Source organism: Micropterus dolomieu, linkage group LG02 (genome assembly GCF_021292245.1).
Source record: "Micropterus dolomieu isolate WLL.071019.BEF.003 ecotype Adirondacks linkage group LG02, ASM2129224v1, whole genome shotgun sequence".
Classification (NCBI taxonomy): domain Eukaryota; kingdom Metazoa; phylum Chordata; class Actinopteri; order Centrarchiformes; family Centrarchidae; genus Micropterus; species Micropterus dolomieu.
In genome coordinates this window covers 16,430,544-16,454,664 of record NC_060151.1, presented here as the reverse complement: position 1 = coordinate 16,454,664, position 24,121 = coordinate 16,430,544, and the positions used below count along the sequence as shown (strand labels likewise).

At 41.5% G+C, this 24,121-nt stretch overlaps 1 protein-coding gene across 1 annotated transcript in view; it reads left to right on the top strand.

The window, feature by feature from the left end:
- Nucleotides 1-17,459, top strand: part of tbc1d16 (TBC1 domain family, member 16) — an 18,675-nt gene extending 1,216 nt beyond the window's left edge. The window contains exons 2-11 of the mRNA XM_046033116.1: nucleotides 293-601; nucleotides 7,419-7,613; nucleotides 7,797-7,944; nucleotides 8,033-8,197; nucleotides 8,792-8,940; nucleotides 11,050-11,184; nucleotides 12,141-12,327; nucleotides 12,554-12,733; nucleotides 14,147-14,293; nucleotides 14,955-17,459. Of these exons, the coding sequence (XP_045889072.1) occupies nucleotides 293-601; nucleotides 7,419-7,613; nucleotides 7,797-7,944; nucleotides 8,033-8,197; nucleotides 8,792-8,940; nucleotides 11,050-11,184; nucleotides 12,141-12,327; nucleotides 12,554-12,733; nucleotides 14,147-14,293; nucleotides 14,955-15,254 (1,915 nt within the window). The 3' untranslated portion in view covers nucleotides 15,255-17,459. The remainder of the gene's footprint in view (nucleotides 1-292; nucleotides 602-7,418; nucleotides 7,614-7,796; nucleotides 7,945-8,032; nucleotides 8,198-8,791; nucleotides 8,941-11,049; nucleotides 11,185-12,140; nucleotides 12,328-12,553; nucleotides 12,734-14,146; nucleotides 14,294-14,954) is intronic.
- The last annotated feature ends 6,662 nt before the right edge of the window (nucleotides 17,460-24,121 follow it).

Genomic DNA, 24,121 nt, shown 5'->3' with positions numbered 1-24,121 from the left:
CTTTCGTCCCCCAGGCCCTCAGACTGTACAACAGCTCCTATGGCAGGGAGGACAATAGACAAAAGAACAATTTCTACCTCCATCTGCACTCCATTTTGCACTGTTTACTGTTTTTGCACTGTTGTGTTATAAGTTATTTTAATTCTATTTTAATATAGGTTTAATGTATGTATGTTTCGTATGCTGCTGGATACTTGAATTTCCCTCGGGATAAATAAAGTATATATCTATCAGCCGTATATCAGTATTTTACATGATACCGATGTTGTTTTAAACCAACCGTCCCCTGCAGACCCCACTCGCGTCACCCAGCAGCCCAGGAGGAAGATGAGGATGAGGAGAGGAACATTACCAGCAGCACCTCTGCAGAGAGCCACAGCCTGGTGGGAGAGGCAGGAGCGGATCCCTCCTCACACCAGCAGCAGCTGCCCTCGGCGGGGGAGGAGGGCGACGAGGGCTCCTGCGAGCTGTCGGACGAAGTGAGTCGAGACAGCACCATGGGCTCAGACTCGGACACTTTCTCCTCCCCCTTCTGCCTGTCCCCTGTCAGCGAGGCCCTCTGTGAAAGCAGCGGCTCTGTCTTCCTGGACAGTGAGAGCAGGTCAGTGAGGGGGGGTTAAAATGGGATTCTGCATTATTGATTGAGTGATATATCAGCAATTCATCCACCACCTATCTGGTGTCACTGAAGTTGCTTTGTGTTGCCTTGGAAATGCATTGAAGTACCTCGTTAGTTCTGGTGGAGCTCTAAAGGCATGCTGTTCCCGTTTTGTACTTTGTGATGGCATCTTCTTGCCTTGTAGATTATGTGTGTTTAATATCCCGGTCATTTCTCCGCTGGGTTCTGGTCTTTATAGCACTTTGGGGTGTAATTGTGCTGAATGAGTTACTGCAGCTTCGATTCAGTTAGTAGCACCCTCAAGAGCAGAGCCTGTTCTGTCAAATATAAAAGCATTTGTTGCACTTCATTCTTCATTTGGGTCGCCAGTCTACCTGGGGTCCACACAAAACCACAGCAATAAAAATGACAATTTACAATCACAGAGTATCAATAAGACAAGAAAATGCATTGTAAGCCAAATATAAACAATAAGCATCACAAACACATGGGCCCAAAAGTAAAAAAGAAAAAATGAACAAAAAGGTTCCGAAACAGCAATAACAAAATAACATGTATGTGAGATTCATCAGTCTTTATTTCAGTGACTTCTTGAAAGAATATCTGTTCTGTCTGATGTTGGTGGGGAGTATAGTCCCAGTACTCACTTGACATGTTATATACCCATATCAAAATCGTGTGTGTGTGTGTGTGTGTGTGACTACGTGTGGTGTATTTTTCCAGATGACAGTTTGCATGAATAACAGAAGACTAGATTTAAATTTAATCTCTGCAGTTAGCCAAGATAATCGTTTATGCATCTCAGACACATTAGCACGGAAAGAACAATGGGGTACTAATCTGGCTGCTCAGTTCTGTGCAACTTGAAGGTTTTTTTGGGCAGTACTCCCAGGTGTGACAGAACAGGTGACGGAACAACGTCATTCGTAACGGAAGGTAGAAACTTGTCCATCATGGAGACAGTTGTAAGCAGCATCTGGTCAGACAAAGTAAATTATGTTATTCAATACCCAGTAATTTGGTTTTAGTGACCTGCTCAACTAATATGCCATCTATAGAAAAGACTCATGCTGCTGATTGCTGTTCAACTTAATATGGCTTCTTTGTGTGCCTGCTTTCTCCAGTCTAATGGAGATGGACGAGATAACAGAAACGGAACGTGAAAAATTATGTCAACTTCAAAGGAACTTAATCTGCAAAAAGAAGTTATGCAAATTAGTTATTTTCAGATTTTGAGTGAAGATATAAGGACAAATGGGAAAAGTACATCCGCAAACAGCGCGGTAGCCAGAGTTTTAAAATGGGTCCAAGCCCATCCAGTACATGTCCACCTGAGCAATTTTAAACAAACATCAAAGGATATTTTAAAATTATTTGGATTTTTTATATTTAATATTTTAAGAGGTCCGGCAAATATTACATCTGAAGTTTGAATTGCAATTATTTTCTTCAAATTAATCTCCAGGCCTGTACGGGAGAATTGCATGGGATTAAATAAAATGCATTGTACATGCATTTTACAAAAAAAACAAACAAAAAAAAGTAAGTCGGAGAACTGTCATATTATAAGTAAACTTAACTTATTTTCTATACAGGAAAAATACTAATTTAGGTCACACTCAGTAAGATTTGACGTTCAAAAGTGGCATTATAGTTTCTTTTGTTGCCCTAAATGCAGTCAAATTTTGGGTGAAATATGTGCAGTCAGCCTACAAAATATTCATTGCATGTAAGTTATGTAACCTCCGCTCTTGAGCCCTGATGCCCCCTGTACCGGGGGCAGCACGCGATTTTCGTGCAAAATGAGAAATTCATGTCTGAAATGAGTATTGCATCACCAGATGCATGCTACTCACCTCTGTGAAGCCAGGAGGCTCAGCTAGAAGCTCAAATGAGTTACGTATGTAGCTATGGTTCTATGAATTCTGGATGCACTTGCTCTAACTGTCAGGAAGAATGAAATAGAACCAACCATTTTTTATCAACACCAAACTCCAAGCATCTAAATGAGCTTATATCACAACATAAATCACTCTGTAATCACTGTACATGGCTGCAGTTATAAACATCCAGTTATCTCTAATCACAACCTCTCAAACCAAAGCTAATCTCCCCCTGAGATCAGCTGTATAGCTCAAATCACTCAAATCCCCAAAATTACAGACTAATTAGCTGGATGAAAGTAACAAGTAACGCGCCAATATACAGTTACAACAGCTCACTTACCTTTGCCGTTGTCGCTGTTTTCAGTCCAAAAATCAGCTGATTTGTTTCTAAAAATATCACCAGGCGCCATCTTGATTTGCTCAATCCGGAATAATTGATGCCCCCCATCACTGTGGGATATTCTCTAGTTATAAGCCTGTAAAGCATGGGAGTGCTTTTGATCACAGGAATATTGATCAGTATTTATCAGTTTTTATCAATATTTCAATGTTTTGGAAACTTGTTATTTGGAACGTGGTTGTATGGAAATAGTTTTAAAGATAACTCCCAATAAAAGTCAACATTTAAACAGTAAATATCGCCAAAATAAAATTGTAAAATGTTGTATTTTAGTTTATTTTCATCAAATTTACAGTTACAATTGCATTCCATTTGTATTAAAAGATATTCACTTGCATTCTAATCTATTTGATGATTTATAGTATTAAAAATATAGCTTTTTCACCAGGTGAGGATATCATGTTTCTTTATTGCATCTCCGTTTAGTCTGTAATGGTAAAATAAATGTTAATTTACAATGGATTTATATTCCTTAGCTTTTGCACTTTCAAAAGAGACCAGATTTTTACATCTAGGCCAAATGGTTGAGGAGTTATTCCTGATTCATTTTAGGTATGTTATTTTAGGTGTTTTTCCAGGAAAAAGGTGGCAGTTACCAACACATGGCCTCAGTGCAAACATATACAGTAAGTGGTCTGGCTGATGTTATGAATATACAGTTCCTACATTCCTGCTGTTAAGTTACAAATGTACTCAAACACTACAAGAACACATTTCACAGTTGATATGCTTCTTATTTTTTATTCTATCTGGATTTCACCATTCTGTCACACTGTCGCGCAAGATGGTATTCACATCTGACCTAAGCTGCATCACTCAGGATATTTTATTGCTTCCAATTTTCAGACTGCTGACATCTGAGAAACTCTGCATGACAAGCCATAATATTTATTGTAGCACAGTAACCCAGATGGTGTTTTCTGCATTCATAATTAAGGTGGTTCTTCAGTTACCCTCATCTACCACAAGGTGGAGCCAAAAAGAAAAGAATTGATGGCATGAGGGATAGTTTACACTCTACAGCCACATGGTGGCTTACTGCACTGCAACTGAATGTCTCTTGGGAGTGGAAGCAGGTAGATGTCTTCAGTAAGAGGCATGAAACTGAGTTCAAAATGGGTCCTCTTCCTTAAAAGCAGCCCTCACTCTAAGTGTTTTACAATGTCACAGATGGGCCAAAATAAGTCCCCAAATCCCACAAACCCTAAACCTCAGTGCTTCCAGAAACTGTTCTCTAATCAAACAAGCCATCTGGACAGTGATTTTGTTGCTGTTCGGACCTCACAGCCGTTTTGACTTTATGATTCCCTCCGTGGTCGTTTCCTCACGCAGCTATTTGGCCTGAACGTGTTGCCCAGAATGTGCTATCCTGTGTGTGTGTGTGTGTGTGTGTGTTTAAGCCTTTTTAACCACTCTCAGACCCCAGCTTGCTGTAAGTGCAGTCAGTGTGTGACTTGGCAGTGCTCTCGGCTTCACAGCGTCTAACCTTTTACTCTGTCCCTCTCTTTCTCCGTTCCTCTGGGCTCCACTCGCTGTTAGTGTCTCTCTTCAGCCCTCTGGCACTCGCATCCATCCTCTCCTTTGCCTGGTTTCCCCTTCCCCTAGATTCTCCTCTATCCCCCTAGCCATCCATTCCTTCCACTTTATATTTTGCATCTTTTTTGCATTTTCTCTCTCTCTGTTTTCCTCAATATTGTTTCCCACCTCTCAAATATCTTGCCCCCCCTCCCCTTCTTCCCCTTCCTTCACTAAAGTCTGTGTGAAGCCCTTTGATTCCCAGTGCTCCCGGGGTTGTTGTGCTGGGCTGAATGTCAGCTCTCCGGATTAGAGGACTGAAGAGAGTGGAGCAGCAGCCAAAACCCTGGAACCCACTCAATCTCTCTTTCTCTCTCTCTTGCTTTAATTGACACTGTTAAGGGGCCAGGAACTGGAAACATGTCACTTGGAATCATTCAAAGAGAAAGAACCTCGTATGGGAGAGCGAGAGTGGATGAAAAGGGGGGGAGAAAGAGGAGAGTGGTGGGAGAGGGTGAAGAAGAGAAATCCACTGCAATCTCTGTCAAGTTTCTTTCAAGTTTAACAGTAGTTTATGAATCCACTGTCTATGTGTGCTGCCTTCTCGAGCCTTTACTTGCAGAATATTAACGTGATTATATGTCAGGCATGTGGTTGCCGACGTTTTTGCCTGAAAACAAAGCAATTTCTACTTTGTTGCTTACTGTTGTGACCACAGTTTTGTCCTTACTGTATTTAAATATTGTTTAGAGTCCCGAAAAGGTAAAACTATCCTGTAAAAAGAAATCATTAAAAATAACTTTATGGAGCAGAAACAGTTTTTATACAACATAACAGAATATAAAGAAGTTTTAAAGTAGTTTTTTTTTTTTTTTTTTTTTTTTTGACAGAAAAAGACCCTTTTCAATGTCAAAGTCAAAACGGATCTCTACAAAGTGATTTTAAATGAATTGCAAATATAAAAAACATGTTTTTAGAATATAGAAAACCTATGTGTAATAATGGAGTGAATACTTTTTAAATTCACTTTTTTATAATCTCAACAATCTGATTCTGACCTGGAAAAGAATAAGTCTGAGTTTAGAATACCACATGATTAATAAATAGAAATAAGGACACGTTTTTCTCCTTTCTCCAAACTTTATACTGACCGCTTCCCAGTGTGTGCCTGCAGAGCCCACACCAACCCCTTCACCCGATCCCTCCCTTGTCACTCTGTTCCCTCCAGGGATTAACTGAAGGGCCCCGGGAGTCCCTGGAGACCTGTAGCACTTGGTCCTGGTTCTCAAGGTGACCTGGCAGCACCTTCCCCCAGGGTAAAGCCTCATGCATGTGGAGAGAGGTGTTATGAAGGGGCCTCGGGGCAGTTTTATCTCAGCCTGGCCTGGTGGGACATGCCGCTTACAGCAGCCTGACTCCATCAAAACAGCTTGTTTACAAAACATACTCTCTGTACAGTTTATTTCTTGGCCGCTGCCCACAGGACATGAACAGAATCAGGCTGTTGACACTGACAGACATTGTTAATCACTCGTTGGGTTTCTGCTTGGATGCAGCACAGCAGACGATCTGTGCTATAATGCCAAGAATCATGTGCTGTCTCAGCACATATTCCATTGTTTTTTTCACTTGTATTGCCATGCGGATAAATATGCAAAAACGTTTTTGCACATGTACTTCGGGCATGCACAAAAAATGAAGGAAATGTCTGCTGTAAATGGGCTCAAAGGCCTTGTTAACACCCCAAGCTTGACAGTCATTGGAGTTATGAAAAAGTGAGTACAGTAGTCCCTTTAAAAGGATCTCCTCCATATTTCAGATTGCTTAACTCCCTTACCAGAGCTCCCTGCTCCTCTCTCCCAGTCTCCTTATATTTCACAGTCTGGTTTGTGGCCTGATACATGAGACAAAGAGCAGTAAATCACTAGATAGCAGAGGAAACTGTGCAGCTTGGATTGATCAGCCTTGTTATTTTCTCATCTGCTAACGGGGAAATGATTAGCTAAACATGATTGATTCAGGGTGTGATAGATTAGACTTGGCCTGCCTCCCTCGTCTTTTCAAAGGACCAACATGCCACTTGTCTTCACCTGTAAAATTTACTGTAAATAGTGTTCTGGGTGAAAGGGTGTGTGTATGTATGTATGTATATGTGTGTATGTATGTGTGTGTATATATATATATATATATATATATATATATATATTTTTTTTTTTTTTTTCTAAATAGTGCATTTGATAGTAAGAACACTTTATTAGACGTCTACTTCTCAAATGTCAGCGGGTTTAAGCGCATTTCTGTGTTGGTCTGTTTCTCAGCATTAGCGTGTTTTGAGACGTGTTTGAGAGTGTATTATGGTCATTAGCTATGGTGTGTGTGTGTGTGTGTGTGTGTGTGTGTGTGTGTGTGTGTGTGTGAGAGAAAGACAGCCAGAAGAGACATTGAACATGCCAGCCTGTGATTCTTATAATTGGAAAAACTTGTGTGTGTTTGCTGTGGTGCGAGTGCTGATGCATTGGTCACATGTGTAGTTTTGGCTGGTGTGTGTGTGTGTGTGTGTGTGTGTGTGTGTGTGTGTGTGTCTCCTCCTGCAGCAGAGGAACCATCAGCTCAGGTTTCAGTGCCGGGAACAACATGCTGGCCATGGGGGAAATGACAGGGGAAATTGGACGGCAGACAGTGTGATTTGTGTGTGTACAGATTTCTTTATGTGGGTGTGTGTCCTCAGAAGCCTCCATGCATTCCTCCCATTGTCAGCCTTTATGCTGAACTGTATTGAGACACAAAACAACAGGACAGAAGTGAGCTCGGAATAAGCCTATATGTCTGCCACCATCTACATGATGTTTATGGTTAATGAATGGCTGTGGATCTGAATGTGAGACACAAAAAAAGGGCTAAAACGTGTTAAAACAACTCTTATTCCTTTAATTCTATGGACAACATGACTCTGTTCCCTTTAGCAAAATCAAACTCCAATATATTTTTTTTTTTTCAGGGAGCTGTGCGAGGAGTCCATGACTCACTCCGCAAGCTCCGCCTCCAGCCTGGACAGCCACGCCCCCTCCGAGAACAGCGGCCTGTCCCAGGGCGTGCGGTGGGAGGAGCAGCAGAAGGTGCTGGCTCTGGAGCAGTTGTGCGGCGTTTTCCGGGTGGACCTGGGTCACATGCGGTCGCTGAGACTCTTCTACAGGTCAGCCGGGGGTCACCTTGTCACGCAACTGTGCAATGTCGCCCGCTGTGCTGTAGGTTTCAGGATAGTGACAGATAGTTTGCTTTATGATAATTAGTGGAAAATAAGTTTAGTAAGGAGTAAAAACAAATGGTGGGAAAAGAGTTTTTGGTTAATTTCATGTCTTCATCGTGCTTGTTGCAGTGATGAGGCGTGCACCAGTGGCCAGCTGGTGATAGCCAGCAGAGAGAGCCAATATAAGATCCTCCACTTCCATCATGCTGGCCTGGACAAGCTGGCTGAAGTCTTCCAACAGTGGAAGTGCTGCAGGGAAACTCAGCTTAAAGACCAGGTCAGGTTACAATCCCAAAATCCTGTTTTGGCATCTAGTTCTTCAGCTTTTTCATTGTGAGTTCAATTTTTTTTTCTTGTTCCATCAGGTGTCGGATGAGAAATCCTGCATGCAGTTTTCCATCCAGAGGCCCACCCTGCCATCGGCTGAGTCCCACCCAGAGGAGAGGCTTTATCGGCGGCTGGATGTCACCACCTGGCTACGTCACCTCAACCACAATGGGCAAGTGGAAGAGGAGTATAAGCTACGCAAGGTATGTTGGAGTGTGTGTGCACCTGCAAGTTTTACAATCCTGTTTCACCTGCTGCTGTGTGCATACAGTCGAGCTTTACATTTTGATGCATTTTTTTGGCTCTGCATCACGCATTCTGAAAGTCATTAAGTAACTACAGTCATTTCAAAAGCATCTCCACTTTCAGTTTGACTCAGCACCCCCATTCTGTAAATAATGAGAGGGTTGGTCTTGGCCAATGTCCCTCCTGTGAGTCATTTGGGTTCTCTGGGTTTGACTCAGTTGAGGGCATACCATCTTACTGAAATGACTCAGTGGCAGTTAGACTGTGACCAAGACATTTTCTCCGTAAACTCTCAAATGCTGGAACAGAAGAGCAGTGTTTTCGCTGGACACGAACATGCACAGTGTTTATTTTTAGGAGTTTCGGTTTTGCAGCATTTTACAACGCTTGTGAAATAATAGACCTTCTGTTTTTCAGTGAGATGATAGCTAGTGAGTGTAGTCTTTGTCATCTACACCACTCCCCCTTTTGATATGTTCTCACAGTTAGCCATTAGAAGTGACCCTTGTATGCCCTTTGTGTGCTCACTGTGTTTGTTAACCCTTCGCCAGGCCATCTTCTTCGGTGGTATCGACCCATCCATCCGTGGCGAGGTGTGGCCCTTCCTGCTGCACTACTACAACTATGACTCCAGCTCCCAGGAGAGGGAGGCCTGGAGACTGCAAAAACGCACCCACTATCATGACATTCAGCAGAGGAGGTAGGGAACAGGGAAAAGGAAATAGATATTTGCGTGAGTGTGTGTTTGTTATATGGAAATATGATGATTTCCTGGCTGGGATAACATCTGCTCCACGAAAAAGTTGTTATGGAAATCACGTAATTTTTGAAAAACGTCTGACAAAGACACAGCAAGTGTTCTTGATGCCGTGAACCGGCAAATAAACTTGGCTGCTGTACCTGCTGCCAAATGCCCGTTGAGTCAAACATTAAACCATATGTGAGTCTGTTGACGCTCTCATCGCAGGCGTTGAGCAATCAATAGGCGCAATCGGGGAAGTGTTAAGGGGAGGTGCCGGGTGTAAAGTAAAAGGTCTCTGGGGAAAAAACATGTCAGCGCTTATCAGATAATAGTCTCTTGTCAGAAGGAGCAAAGAACACACACGCATACACATAAGCACATCCCTGAGTCTTTAGTTGTCTTCATCCCACAACCAAAAGGTTGAGTGTGCACATATTCTCACACGTTGTGCCTCTCTGTCTATGATTAGTATGATAATTGGACAGGTTTCATCTGTATGGCCTATAAGTACATCAGAAGGTCTTATCGGAGTCAGGTAATTAGAGCGTCCGTCTTCTGACTCTGATGTGGATTCCTTTTATAGAGCCTTTGACTAGCACAGCCTCCAGGGCCACTAGTTGATCATTAGGAGCCAGGATACATATCTGTGGTTTTGTTCCTCCTGTGCTAACCATGTGTCCTTCCCTTAGCTGGGATTACTAAGTAGCTACAAATGGACGCACTGCAGCTGTAACAATTAAATAGACTTTTGACTGAGCAAATATAAATACTGCAGATATATGTAACGTATGCAAACAGTGAATGTTTAAGATGTTAGACATAGGAATTTTTTTCTTTAGTTTAATGTTTGTAGCAGGCCTTAAGATAATCTTTCTTGCACTGAAACCCTTCTTACTATACTCAGGGTTTGTTGGTTGTCAAGTTTTAGTTGGTAATACATTTCGAATTTGTCATGTAACACACTGCATGCTGGCTGGCTTGAAAAGGAAGTGCTTATATTTATTTATTTTTGTTGAGTATAATTCACAGGCGCTCTGTTTTTGGTTCAGATTTGTGGAAGAGAAGAGGAAGTTCACTTGTCTCTGCCAGTAATGTTCACTTTGTCAATAAAGGCACCCTCCCATTATATTCAGACCAGAGCTGACAGACAAAATATTATTTCATTAACAATGATTTTTTTTTTTTTTTTTGAATATTCAAGGAATCATTTGTGCTGTTGTTGAAAAAAGTGGCCATCACAATTTCCAGAGAGCGGCGACCTCTTCAGATGTCTTGTTTTCTCCATTTAACAGTCCAAAATCCATTCAGTATACAGTTGTATGGAACATACAAAAAGCAGCAAATTCTCACATTGGGGAAGCCTGTGTGATGTTTTTGCTATAAAAAATGCTTTAAACGATGAATTATCAACTCAAAAGTGACAGAGTTCCTATGTAAACGCCGCTTATGTTTCCTTATTAACCATACGAGCCCCTGAAATATAAAGTGATGAAAACATGTACTGAACTCCTGAGCAGCATCCTCCAGAGACAGAGACAGAGAAATAGAAGAAGGTGGCTCGGGAGGGTCCAACGACACAAACACACGTCGCTGAAACTAAACAGTTGCGTGGCGTTGCATCAGGTGTGCGCTTATTATTCCTGGTGGGCCTACATGGAAAACAAACAGTGTTAATTAAATCCCCTTTGCTTGTTAGGACTTGACTACATAAGTGCATTACACAGAGTACATTTCTAATATAGTCCCTAACATTTAGAGGACTAGATGGCGGTTTTATGGTTGTGGTATTATCCTCAATGGTGCGCTTTACTGGTGAAATACCCCTTCAGTCCACTGCTTGCCCTCCCCCACATTTTTTTAGTTCATTTGCAACTAACCATTAGTGTTTTACACCAGAGTAACATTTGAGGTAAAGATTATCTTATAAGGCCTTTAAGATTGCGCAGTAAAAACCTTCTTCACAACTGAGCTGGCTAACTTTGGACACTGTTAAAGAAAGTTTCTTTTTTTTACCCTTTTTTGGTGTGTGTGTGTGTGTGTGTGTGTGTGTGTGTGTGTGTGCTTCAGATTGTCCATGAGCCCGGAGGAGCACAGTGAGTTCTGGAGAAAGGTCCAGTTCACAGTGGATAAAGACGTGGTGCGAACAGACCGCAGCAACCACTTCTTCAGAGGCGAGAATAACCCCAATGTGGAGATCATGAGGTGAGAACACTACTCTTCACCCCCCCCACCCCCCAATCTCTATCTCTGTCTCCTTTGCCCTCTCCTCCTGTCACCTTCTCTCAATCCATCCTTATCATTCCCATTCCTCAGCCCAACACACAGGCGTACCTATTCATTTCATATTCTGAACCCTGGGGGAGCCGCAAATGAGTTTCACGCTTTATTGACTCTGACTAAGCCGTTTGAGCACTTTTGAAGCATATTCCGAGCTAATGGCTTTCTAAACGAGGAGCAGGAGGATTTAAATAGCATATTAGTTTAGTGACTCTCATCGAGGCTCCTAGTATTTGTATAGGTATTATGTCTTATGCTGTGTCTGGGGCAGGGTGATGCCAGCGCTGCACATGTCCAGATACATGCTTCAGTTATCTATTGAACAGATTTCACACAGAAACCTTTCTGTGGTTCATTCAGTATCTCACTCAAGAGCTTTTTAATTTTCCAAAAACAAAACCACTGCACTATTTTTACTGTTAATATTGCACTACTAACAATAAAAAAAAAAATGTCCTCAAGGTTTTCCCTTTGTTTATATAATCCTTACTAATGCATGAGGACTACCAGGGAAGTTAACTTCAAAGTGGTATCCATATACCCAAAACAAAAAAACGGGGGGGATCATTAATTAGCTCCCTGGTTACCAGAGTAGTTGGCATAGCAACTGCTAAAGGAAGGCTTGTCATGTTTTTCTGGGCATTTCCAGCAACGCTGAAACACATTTTGGATCATTCAGTGTTCAAGTGTTTGGGTGGGACCATACATTTCAGCGGTTTGGCTGGGCTGCAGAGTCGTGAACATTTCCATATTAGAGACTCTCAAAACAGCTAAATATTTAAATGTTTATGAGACTCTATTGCTAATTTGGATTAGATATTCTGTTTTCTGCTGGGATGTTACAACTGCACTAAGATGTCCATGGCATGTTTTTGCCCCAGGCGGATTCTGCTCAACTATGCAGTGTTTAACCCAGACATGGGCTACTGCCAGGGCATGTCTGACCTGGTGGCCCCCCTGCTCACCGAGGTCCAGGATGAAAGCGACACCTTCTGGTGCTTTGTTGGCCTCATGGAGAACACCATCTTCATTAGCTCCCCGCGTGATGAAGACATGGAGAGGCAGCTGGTAGGGTGTTTCTCTGTGTGTCTTGGAGTTAGGCAAATGTCAGATCATATCATAGAAGTAGGAAAAAAGCTGGTATTATGCTTCTGTGGAGATGCACAAAAAGGCGGCATTATGCTCCAACAGAAGCGCTTATCGAATGGTTGAATAGCTTCAAAGCCTAAAAATACCTAAAAATATTTAATTGTATTTTGTAAGACGGCGTGTGCCCTCTCTGACTTGCCTCCAGATGTACCTGCGGGAGCTGCTGCGTCTCATGCTACCCCACTTCCACCAGCACCTGACCAGGCTGGGGGAGGACGGCCTCCAGCTGCTCTTCTGCCACCGCTGGATCCTGCTCTGCTTCAAGCGAGAGTTCCCCGACACGGAGGCTCTGCGCATGTGGGAGGCCTGCTGGGCACACTACCAGGTCGGGGCAAAGTCTGAACGGCTCATTTGCATACACAAGTTTGTGAGAAAACTTTGCATAGATGAGCGCAGAGAGGCGTTTGACAGTATTCTGTTTCACTACAGCACCACATTTTGGAGGATTTTTCAGGAAGCATGCAGAAAGTGTCTACAATAACAATGAGTCCATGTTATTCCTTTTAAAGCCTGTCACCACAGACTGCTGTAATCCTCCTAAATACTTAAAATGCCTATGTATAAAATGTCATATTTCTTCTTGGTTTTAAAAGGGTTTAATGGTTTAATTCACAGGTTAAGATTTAACATTTTATAATATCCCACATTATGATTTAGTTCTCTTGAAATTGATTACATTTCAATAACGGCTCTATAAATGGATATTGTAAAAAGTAAGGGAACTGTTGTCAGTAATTAGCCACTTGTTCAAAGAATTACCTTTATTTTCAAGATAAATCTGCAGCCTCAAAACAACCACAGCGCAGTGTGTTGTATGAGTGGACGGAAGCTGCAAAGAGTGAACTGTAGTCAAATGTTCAAGTCAATAGAATTGGCTTTCCAACCTTGTGTTTTTTTTTCCCCACCCCCCCTCTCTTGTATCAGGGTCCATTAAACCTGTATCTGTGTCATGCTCACTGCCATGACACAGAGCTTAACACCTCTTCTCGCAGAGGCAGAGTCAAATGTCAGTCCTTCTGATTCATGCCATCTGTTCACACTCCCTGCGAGATGTTCTGATCTTCAGCAGATCTGCAGGTGGTGATCGAGGAGATAGCAGTAGAGTGAAACCTCAGTTTAGACAGTTGAACATCACAGACCTGATGGACCAGAAGCTTTCAATTTCTAAATGATATCTGATTTTTCTCTGAAAAGGAGGCATCAAATAAGAGTGTGTCACAGTGGATTCTTCTTCACTGCTCTTGTTATTGTGTCACTTTTCTTGGTGAAATTCGTACCTCTATGATAAAAAGAGAGGTAAAATATAAGTCTGAGCCAGGTAGGCGGTACATATAAATAATACACACAGAATATATTCAAAATATAAACATTACCTACTAATCCAAGTTTTTAATTTTCTTTTTCAAACTAAGCCCTTAATTCACTTTCTGCTTTTTAAGCTTACATTTTCAAATACTATACCTTCATAATTTGCATTTTCCTTCCTCTCAGTGTAAATTTGCATTTTGTTCACATCTGTGTTTGAATTTCCTTGTTGTGGCTGTGGTAACTTTCACATTGTACCCTGCAGCAAGGTCATGACTAAATGCAGAGATCGGAGCCCACATTGTCATTGACTTTTTTTATTTATTTTTACAATTACGTAATTTAGGTCCCAAAAGACTGATAATTTGCAGGTATTCCTGCATTTGTCTTCCAGTATCAGCCTCCTCACTAACCTCTCCCACTCTCTCCATAGACGGACTACTTCCACCTGTTCCTGTGTGTGGCCATCATTGTTCTCTATGGGGAGGATGTGACAGAACAGCAGCTCGCCACTGACCAAATGTTGCTCCACTTCAGCAACCTCTCCATGCACATGAATGGAGAATTGGTGCTGCGCAAGGTATCATAGTAAATGCTCTGGGCTTTCTTGCTTTTATGACATTTAGGCCTTTTCATTTTGTCACGCTGCACCTCTGTAAACGCGAAGTACATGGCTTATATTTGATTATTGTGATTTATGATCATGCTCATAACAATTCCTCTGCAGACTACTGCATTACATTTAATTCAAACTGGTATTGTGTTTGTGCTGCCCAATGCTGCAGCAAATCAGCACTCGTATACTGTAACCTGGCCACAGAGGCCTTGAGGTGCTAAATGGGATGCTGCCATGCCATGGAGAGGATTTATGATCTGCATCCCTGCTACTGAGCCTGTGCCTGCGTCCTCATGTTTATGGATGTTCTGTTAGTGCTGCTGCAACCACAGGCAGTGAGTTCATGTTAGCATGCAGCTGGCGTAACTCCTTTTGTTGTTGCCTGAGATTTTGCATCCAATATTCTCAGAGCTGGCACGGCGGCTTTGTAGCTTTTGGTAACACACAGCAATGCTGACCTTGACATTGTTATCTCTTAGCTGTGAGTCCAGGGATTTATTTTAATGTTTTATATCCGCAGCTAACTGTTTTGCATTCACTGACTTTGTTTCTTGTCATTCCAAAGCTCCTTTCACTCATTTACATATTTTAGTTCATCTTGCCACTTTTCGTCCTGCTCTTTCAGGCCCGCAGCCTCCTCTACCAGTTCCGCCTCCTACCCAGAATCCCCTGTAGCCTACATGACCTTTGTAAACTGTGCGGCCCGGGGATGTGGGACAGCCGCTACATCCCCACTGTGGAGTGTTCGGGTGAACACGCAGACTCACAGAGCTGCCCCTATGGAGGCACCTCTACCCCCCGGCCCTCCTCACCCTCCCCTTCATCCACTCCCTCGCCCTCACCAAACCCCACCCCCACGCCTCCACTGGAGAGCAAGAAAGGCTCTAAAACCCGGGACATTTTCACCTTCCGGAAACAATCCTGAGACGGAAGCTATGGGGAGCTTTGCTGGTCTTGGCTCATGTTGGTGCAGCAAAGGTTTGGATCCATCTCTTGGATTCCTGAACTGTTTGCTGCCCCCTCTCTCCACAGCCCCTGCTTCTAGCTTCCATCTTACTGAGGATTTTTTTCACTTGAGGTGCAAAGTGGTAACACTGCCTTCCCAGAATGTTACTTGCAAGGGTCAGTATCACATGAATCTGCGACGAGGACGGCTTGCTGCTGGATGTGCCGGAAGTCAAGAGGCTTTCCTCTTAGAGCCGAATGGACAATCACCAGGCGCTTTGTTGGTCTGGAGCTACTTCAGGTTCGAGGTCTGCTACTGGCTTGGCATATTTCCATGGGCTTTGTGGGCAGGGGGTCACATCAGGGTCTGAAGCCAACTGTCCTGAATCCTTGCAGACTCTGACCGAGGGTCAAATGAAACTGGAGATTCATTCACTGGACTTAAACTTGAACTTTTAAAAATGTTCCCATGTTCTCACAACGGAACATTTTTGTGAATATCAAATTACATGGGCATAGCTCAAGTCTGAGCAGGAAGTTTGCAACATGAAATCCAAACCCTTGGTGTTAACAAAGAAGGGGTTAACATACAAATAGGATTATAATAAATTACTGGTACTTTAAATTTATGTTTCATTTTCAAACAAGTGAATGTTTGCGTTTATATCAGCAAATATTTAGCAATATTCTATCCTTGCATGAGCGATTTTCGACATATAGAGGGCAGACACTCGAGTCCAAAACAGAGGTAAGAATGTGTTTACATTACAAACACTGACATGATGGTAGGGCTCCACATATTTCTTTATCAGATTGTGGGGGGTTACATCATTTACACATTACCATCATAAGATATAGTACAGTTTTCCTGTCTGAGGTATTTGATAGATACGGCAGCGGTGTCTGCCACAGAGAGCATAGATCATGTTGTTATCCTGACAGAGAAATTGATGGCCTTGTGTTCAACTTGAAAGTTTTGTCCTCTGTGTTTATCCATGTTTAGACATGGTTGTGAAAAATTGTCAGCACAATGTTATTGGTTGTTTTTTTTTCCCCACTCTAGTGTTTTCTTCACTTTCACTGTTTTTAAATGAATGACAACACACTATCAACACTAAGAATCAGTCCACATGAATGTATCTGTTTTTTGGGGGGTTTTTGCACTCAACAACAGTGTGAATGTCTTCAGTGTACGAGTGGGTGTGTGATTGTGTGTATAAACTAGAGTAACCTCTAAACATCTGGTAATGAGCTGGAGAACAGCCATAGAAGCCCCCCCCCCCCCGACCAGTCTTTAATTATAGCAGTCATCATAGCGAGAACCTGGGAGAGAAAAGGCAAACGTAAAGCTTGGACTCTTCAGAGACACAACAAAGATGGACAGAAAAGGGATGATTTAGGCTTTATACAGGGATATGTAGTGATCTGCATCTTGCCTCTGGGATTTGCACCTCCCAGATGGTAAAGATGGTCTCCACTCTGAGGCTTTTCCCTGAGAGCTTTTGAGTGACACTCCTGGGGGTGATAACATCTTCAAATTGCTGTTAAAATGCAACATTAAGACCACCCCCCCCTCCCTTTTTCTGTCTCTCTTGTGGTCTCTTGCTCTCTCTCAGCAAGCAGTTCCTCCAACTGACATTCATCTGCAATGCTTCTTTTCCCTTTTTTGTTATGTGCAGCTGCTTGCAGTAAATGCATGCGGAGTTTTAAAGATTGGGTGGCTGCATTGAAATGAGCAAAGTCAGGGATGTAGGATGGGGAAGTAATCAAACTCTATGTGTGTGTGTGTGTGTGTGTGTGTGTGTTTGTGCGCCTCTACGAACTCATGAATTTTATTAAAATACTCAATGAAATCACACTATCTGCACAGGCGCACTGTAAGTCACGAGCCTAATTAATGACTACTCCTATTTAAAAGGGGTTTAGATCAATCATCACTGAATGTACAATGTTGCTGTTGAGCTCCATGATATGCGGATGTATTACTGTACACATCTCAGAAAAAAAATGCCTATTCTTATTCTTGGTATTAATAAAAACACAGTCATGCTTTCATGAACCATCTCTAGAAAAATGTTTTACTGAACACCAAAATGTACCAAGCATACGATTCATAAATGCCTTTCTGACTATAAAGGACTTGTGATTGTGATCTGATACCAAGTAAACAATGTTGGGAACACCACCACCCGTACTTTTCATCATTGAACACTGCTCAAGTAATGGCGTAAAATCGTGTATTGTTTTGTAATTTACTAAGTAAATGTGGATATCAGGAGAAAGATGCTTATAATCAAAATAATTTATGAAATGTTTATAGATGGTCATAAATCACAAATTAAAATAAAATGCACCAACCAATGTACCAATAACTTAGTCATGTTAAAATTGACAAGTTGTAGTGGTATATGGGTTGGTAATTTTATTAAATCCAAAAAATATATATTTTACTTTAAGTAGTAAATAATTGGAGATATCCAATCCAATTATTTTGAGCATTTTGCCTTTTTGGACGGTGACAGCTGCAGATAGGTAAGGTATGATGAGGTATGGTATGCGCTCTACCAGGTGATTTACCATGTTTTTCTCCTACTATTACTGTTATAGGGTCGACAGTTTTTCTCGTGTGACCAAGAGGTTTTGCAGATATCAGTTTGATGCATCTGTTTAAAAATAAACAAAAATAACCTTAATAATCCACCTTAAAAACAGAATTTGCGTTGGGTCATTCCAGTGTCTTAAGATCGTGAAACCAGTAACAATAACTATCTCCATTAACTGGAAATCAGGTTTAGGTGTCACTTTATAGAATTGGTCCAAAAGTTCTATTTGAGATACTGTCTCCATCTGCAGCCATCACCGTTCAAAATCTGAAATATCTCAAACATCTTAGACCAGGAAGTTCTTCTATAATTATTAAGGATAATGTATGTATGTATGTATGTAAATTAAGTTCTAGGGTGGATTTTCCCTTCAAGCAAAGACATCAACAACATCATGCTTAATAATATTCCCTCCTCTATTATATTACATAATTATCTGCTCTGTGAACCTGTTTTACTTGGAGGTAAGCTGTAAGACAGAATTCCCTACTTCCCGAAACTGTTTACTTGGTAACCAGCAGAAAACTGGAGGCAGGAGAGCAGAAAAGCACTGCTGTGTTAGCACAAAGCTAACTAACTTACCTGCACTGGCCGCACCACAATTAGGTTGATCAAAAAATGAACAAACATTTTCAACAAAAAACCATGAGTTACCATGCACAATGCAAAATGTCACATTTTTGTCAAGGGCATTTTCAGTCTGTAACTGCCTTTACCTCTGCTTGTGGATATAAACCGGTTTCACTTACAATGTAGCTTTTGGATTTTTTTTCACTGAAAACATTTATCTTTAAAAGTTATGCTACCTTTAATAAGATTGTTTTAATACAGTTGTGGTTACATGTAATACTCTACTACACACATGCACAAAATAAATCCACAACGCCTGACCAGCTTTGCTACCTCCTATCCAAAACACTGACACTCCCATAAACAGCTAGTATAAGATAAGATGTTTTGTAGTGTGTGCAACTCTGTAACTCTGCAAAGATGAAAAGGATGAGGTGTGAATTCTGCCTCACAGGGGAATTCCCATTCCAGTTTCCTGACAAACAAAATGTATACGGCCTCCCATGAGAAAAGGCAGCAAACCAGACAACGTGTTTCCTAGAGTTTAAACCTAAACGATTGAGCACAGTCTTATCAGCCTCTGCTGTTTGTTGTGGCTGTGTGTGTGTGTGTGTTGGCTCAGGCATTTGACAGCAATCAACTGACTGTCACGTACAGCTGTGGAGATAGCATCATCGTCAGGTGACTGTGGCTGACAGAGTCGTCTTTGGGGATTGGCTGCGCAGGTTCCAGGAAAACAAAATGTGAAGCATTTTCTCTGGAAATCCCATGTGAGAGTATTTTCCCTTTCTTTCATTCCAAGTAACATCTGAAACTCTTTCATTCCTTTCTTGTCTTTCTGTTTAATCCTTTACTATATTAACCTTGTTGATCAATGATGTCACTGGGATGAGTAGTAAGGGTTTCAAAGGGAAAATTAGTTGGAAATTACCTTAACCTATACTGCGGGACCACACAGGGACCTAATGCATTGGAAGCAATTCTCTACTGTACGTGTGATTATTTTGCTATCCAGAGACCCCCTTTGCCACTGATGTGGGGACCTGCCTGCCTGCCTGCAATTACAACCCATTAGCCCCTGATTGATAGCTTCTCTGAGGGCTAATGCTTTGCTATAGCAGAAAACAAGATAGAGAGAAAATGACAATAAATACATAAATGAAATAAACGCCACTTCTCATTACTCAAATGTTAGGCTCTTTGCGTTATTTCCACGTCTAACGCAGTTATTAGCCACAAGAAAAAACTAAATGACTGTATATTTGGATGATGGAAGAGCACATGGATCCACTGAACACTATAAAAACTATCACCCTGTTGTAAAGTCTGCAGTGCTCGTTGGAGGCACTTTGCTTATTTCTACACAGCGCTTAGATTAGAGAAATGGTTGATAAGATCCGTGGTTTAACAGTAAGGCAATAAATATCTGAGTATGGAATGACATGCCCAACCTGCTGTCCCCGGTGTGCTACAACCTCACACTGCAACCTAAGGTATCACAAGCACCACAGTCACTATCAGTAACCTTACGCAAAGTACTCGAGCTCTGTGGAGGCTCTTTGTGTTTGGAGTTGTACTCAGGTACTATCAGCCTTCACATGTGCGTCACACACCAGCACCTGCGTGTACATGTGTTATTGCGTCCAAGAAACCATTTATTTTCTTCCTCAACCCCCTACCACCCACCAACGGCCCCCCTTGTTGAATTACAGCCCTCCCCTCCTCCTCAGTTCTCTGGCTTCCACTGCCTCTGACTGAGGGACAGCATGGGGCCTGGCTACTCTCCTGTCGTGAGGCCCGCATTGAACACTGGGTTATTGCCCCCTAATTATCAATTACAGGGCTCTGCTTCCACACCTGGAGCAGGCCAGGCTGGGAATGAGCTTAGCCCATTAGGATGGACCCCCGGCTGGGCTGTTTATGGAGGGGGCTGGGCTCTGCCCTCTGGAGGTGTTAATGGACCTTCCAGGGCTACAGTCAGCAAGGCTGATCCATCATTGTCTGATAGCAGAACGAGCTTTATGCTGCGCTGCTATTGAGACTTTAATCCAAGTATAGATAGCATATAGATATATATTTAACTGTCCCTATTTGTCAGGTGAATGACTGAATTGTGTACATACATATATACATATCATAAAATATATGTATATATAAACGTGTATATATACATATATATATGTATGTATATATATATATATATATATATATGTATGTGTGTGTGTGAGTATATATGTATGTGTGTGTTAAGTTATTGAAACAGATTGCAATGAAAGGGCAATGATGCTGATATTTTAGAGCTACCTTAACGGTACATGGCACCAATTTTACACATTAAAGTCAATGTAATAGTCATGAGGAGTAGTGCACGGCCTGTCAAAATTGTTCTACAGTGTATTCTGTGACTCTGGAAGTGCTTTCTAAACCTTGAGGAAATTACATCAGCGACATCATGGGTATCTTGCCATAGATCTTGGTGAAATTTGTTAAAGAGAAAGGTCGTGTTACAAACTTCTGAATGATGTGGTGCAGATTTCAGTGCTTCTGGAGTGTGGCCCATACTACAGACTAAAGGATTAAAAATGGTTGACAGTTTATTGCGATTTAAACATAGCTGAAAGGAATTTGCTTCGGGTGACCTCACACAAAATCCTCCGAACATCACATAACCACACTGAAGACATAAAACAAGTGATAAAAGCGTTAAATTACCATATTCACACATTGAATAAATGAATAATAAAACGTGTTTCCCACACAGATGCTATCAGCACCATAAACCCAGCATGTTGTGTACCACTGTGCAGTGTCCTATGGATGAGAATAATAACACCAGTCATGTTTTAGAAATTAAAGAGGGGAAGAGGCTTTACATCTGTGTTGTCCTTTTTGTATAATTCCAGAGGAAATTGAAAAGCGGCAGTTGATTTTGAAAATAGGAATTCAAGATGGGTGGAGCAGGTTTGCGGATGGGAAATGCGGTGTCATCACCTATTGAATTTACTCAGAAGGAGAGAACCATGTCCCTCCACAGCCAGGCTTTGTGACGGCATTAAGAAAAAATCTGCTTTCCCAATTACTGCTTCATCACTCTCTTGATGCTCTCTCCCATCGGCTTTAATTTGGTCTTACCTTCTAATATACAATACAGTCTTTTCAGAAAAGGTGCAGCATTGAAAGGAAACTACTGGAGTGTGCTGATACAAATTCTGCTCTTCATGTAGCATGTCATTTGCTTGTAGGTACTGCTATCTTAAGATCTTCTAAGTGATGATGGCAGATTAATGCATAGATCACTGCTCTCATTTTGCCACAGCCACCTCCACCCTCTTCTTTTCTATGCATGTAAGAAGAGACAAAAATAGATGCCTTTCACCCTTGAATGCAAATAGATTGACTTGGCCTCTTATCATTACAATAGTCGCTCTTTTGTGCCAGTCTCGTCTGTTCAACTGTTGGTGGCGTCAGCTTGTGGCAGCCGTGCTCTATATCATACAGAAGATTGAAATGAAAATGAGGCATTTCTCAAAATAGCTGCAGGCAGACTGAGGGAAGCTGGTAGTCGGGGGGGATTGAGGGTGACAGGGGTGAAGATATATGCTGTGACTTTCTGTGTATTTTAGAGCTCACAGGTTTTTTTTGAGTCTTTGCCATGCTGAATGCTACTGAGATATGTCACAGGTGTTATGATGGATTGGAGAATGCGGTATGTGCTGCATTCACTTTGCAATAGGTTTACATCATGTGAGTGCGAGAGAGAGAGACAGAGAAAGAGAGTGTGCTTGTTAATGCAAACACACATCTGTATTATTGTGTGTGTTTCAGATCCCCTCCTTCGCCCCATTGGCCTTCCTCCTCGTGTGTGTGTGTGTGTGTGTGCATATTTTGGAGGAGTCAAAACAAGAGAGGAAATGAATGACTAAGACACAACCTTGCATTCATGCTCTTATCATTAAAGCTCAATGATTCATAGCACACCGAAAATGTGCTTTTTGCATTATAAACTTGTGAAAGATGTTTTCCTTTTCATGTTCATGACCTTTTTCTATTGCTGCCAAAAAAAATTCATTATCCCAAACAATGACTTGTCATATGTGAGCATATTTTAACGGTATGAAATCAAAGGCCACCAGCACAGCACACCAATTAAAGTCTGGCAGTGTTCTGTACTTCTCTAATGATCAACAAATTCCTTTAAAAGACCACAACCAACAATTAATCAATCTTACTAACAAGTATTGTCTGTTTATCCAAAGCTTGTTGTACCTTATTCCTCTGTGCCATTGAGCTCCATTGTTGTCCAAAAACAATAAAAAAACACATCAGTGAACCACACGGTTGCAATGTGTGAAATGCTTCTTCATTACCATGAACACACAGGCTGTAGTTTAGCTTGATTTTATCACACACACACACCGTCCTGCTGCTGAAGACACTCACTAGAGCACCAAATGTGTATTAATGCAGTTGAAAATAATCTCCCCAAAATGCACCATTTACTCCTGTTAAAGTAACATTTGCTAAAAACTACAGTGACCAGCGGTGTGAGGAAATGATTAATCATGTTCTTAAAATGACACTGGATATTCATGAACTGTTAAAGATTCTTCAGTAGGAACAAATAGGCTTGAGGTTATGTGCTACAGATATGGTAGAAAAGTCAGAGTGTATTGAGAGATGGACTATTGAATTGTTGGTTTTGGTCCTTTCATGAGATTTGTTGATATGAACAAAAATATAGAATAACGTCAGCCTCATCCTCTGATAGCAGGACAAGTAGAGCAATTCAGCAGTGTGGGAGAAGATGCTGAACATTTCTACAATCTGCTTTTTGTTGCTACTTAAGCTTTGTCCACAAAAAAATGAACAATTTGATCCTGCTTACCTCACATTAGAAACTACAGTGACCAGCTCTTTTAGACAAGACTGGGAATTTAGAAAGAATTGAGAGATGGATTACTACATTGTTGGTTTTTGAGGGATTTTGTGACAATAAGAAACACATAGAATAGCACCAGTCATGTCCTTTATCTCTAACATATGGCCACAATAAGAGATAATTAAGCTAGTGACAACAAAATCACCTGTTACTTGATCTAAGCTTTACAATGTCCACTGTAGCAAGAAAAATGGACAGACTTTTTCACATAATTACAATCAACCTTTGATGAGGAAATTCAAGTTTGGAGCTAAAACTCATCTTGACAACCATTAGTGATGTTGCCATGATGTGTCCACACACACTCGGTGCATTAGGCCTCCCTACCGTGCCCTGTTGTTCTTCACTGTGGGCTGTGGGATATGTGCAGTGACGCAAGCTCCAGTCTCTCTTGGGCAGCCATGCAGGTAAATAAACTGGTGATTGTGTGCTGAGCGAGTACGTCACACGCACAGAGGGAATTGCCTGTTGATTACTGATTGTCTAACCGCGCTAATGATGCTTTACGTCCTGACTCGCAGCCTCAAGATGAGATCTGGATCAATCTTTAATACGGAGGCTGAAATACAAATGCATGGAAATTCTCTGAATGGTATCATTCATTTGTATTTAATCGCATCCATACGTGTGCGTGGCAGCCAGTCGTTGATTTTACTATTGTAGATGATGAAAATAGTCTTTCACCTTAATTACAGATCAATTTAAAGAAATTTAAACTCTCCTGTTATTTAATAT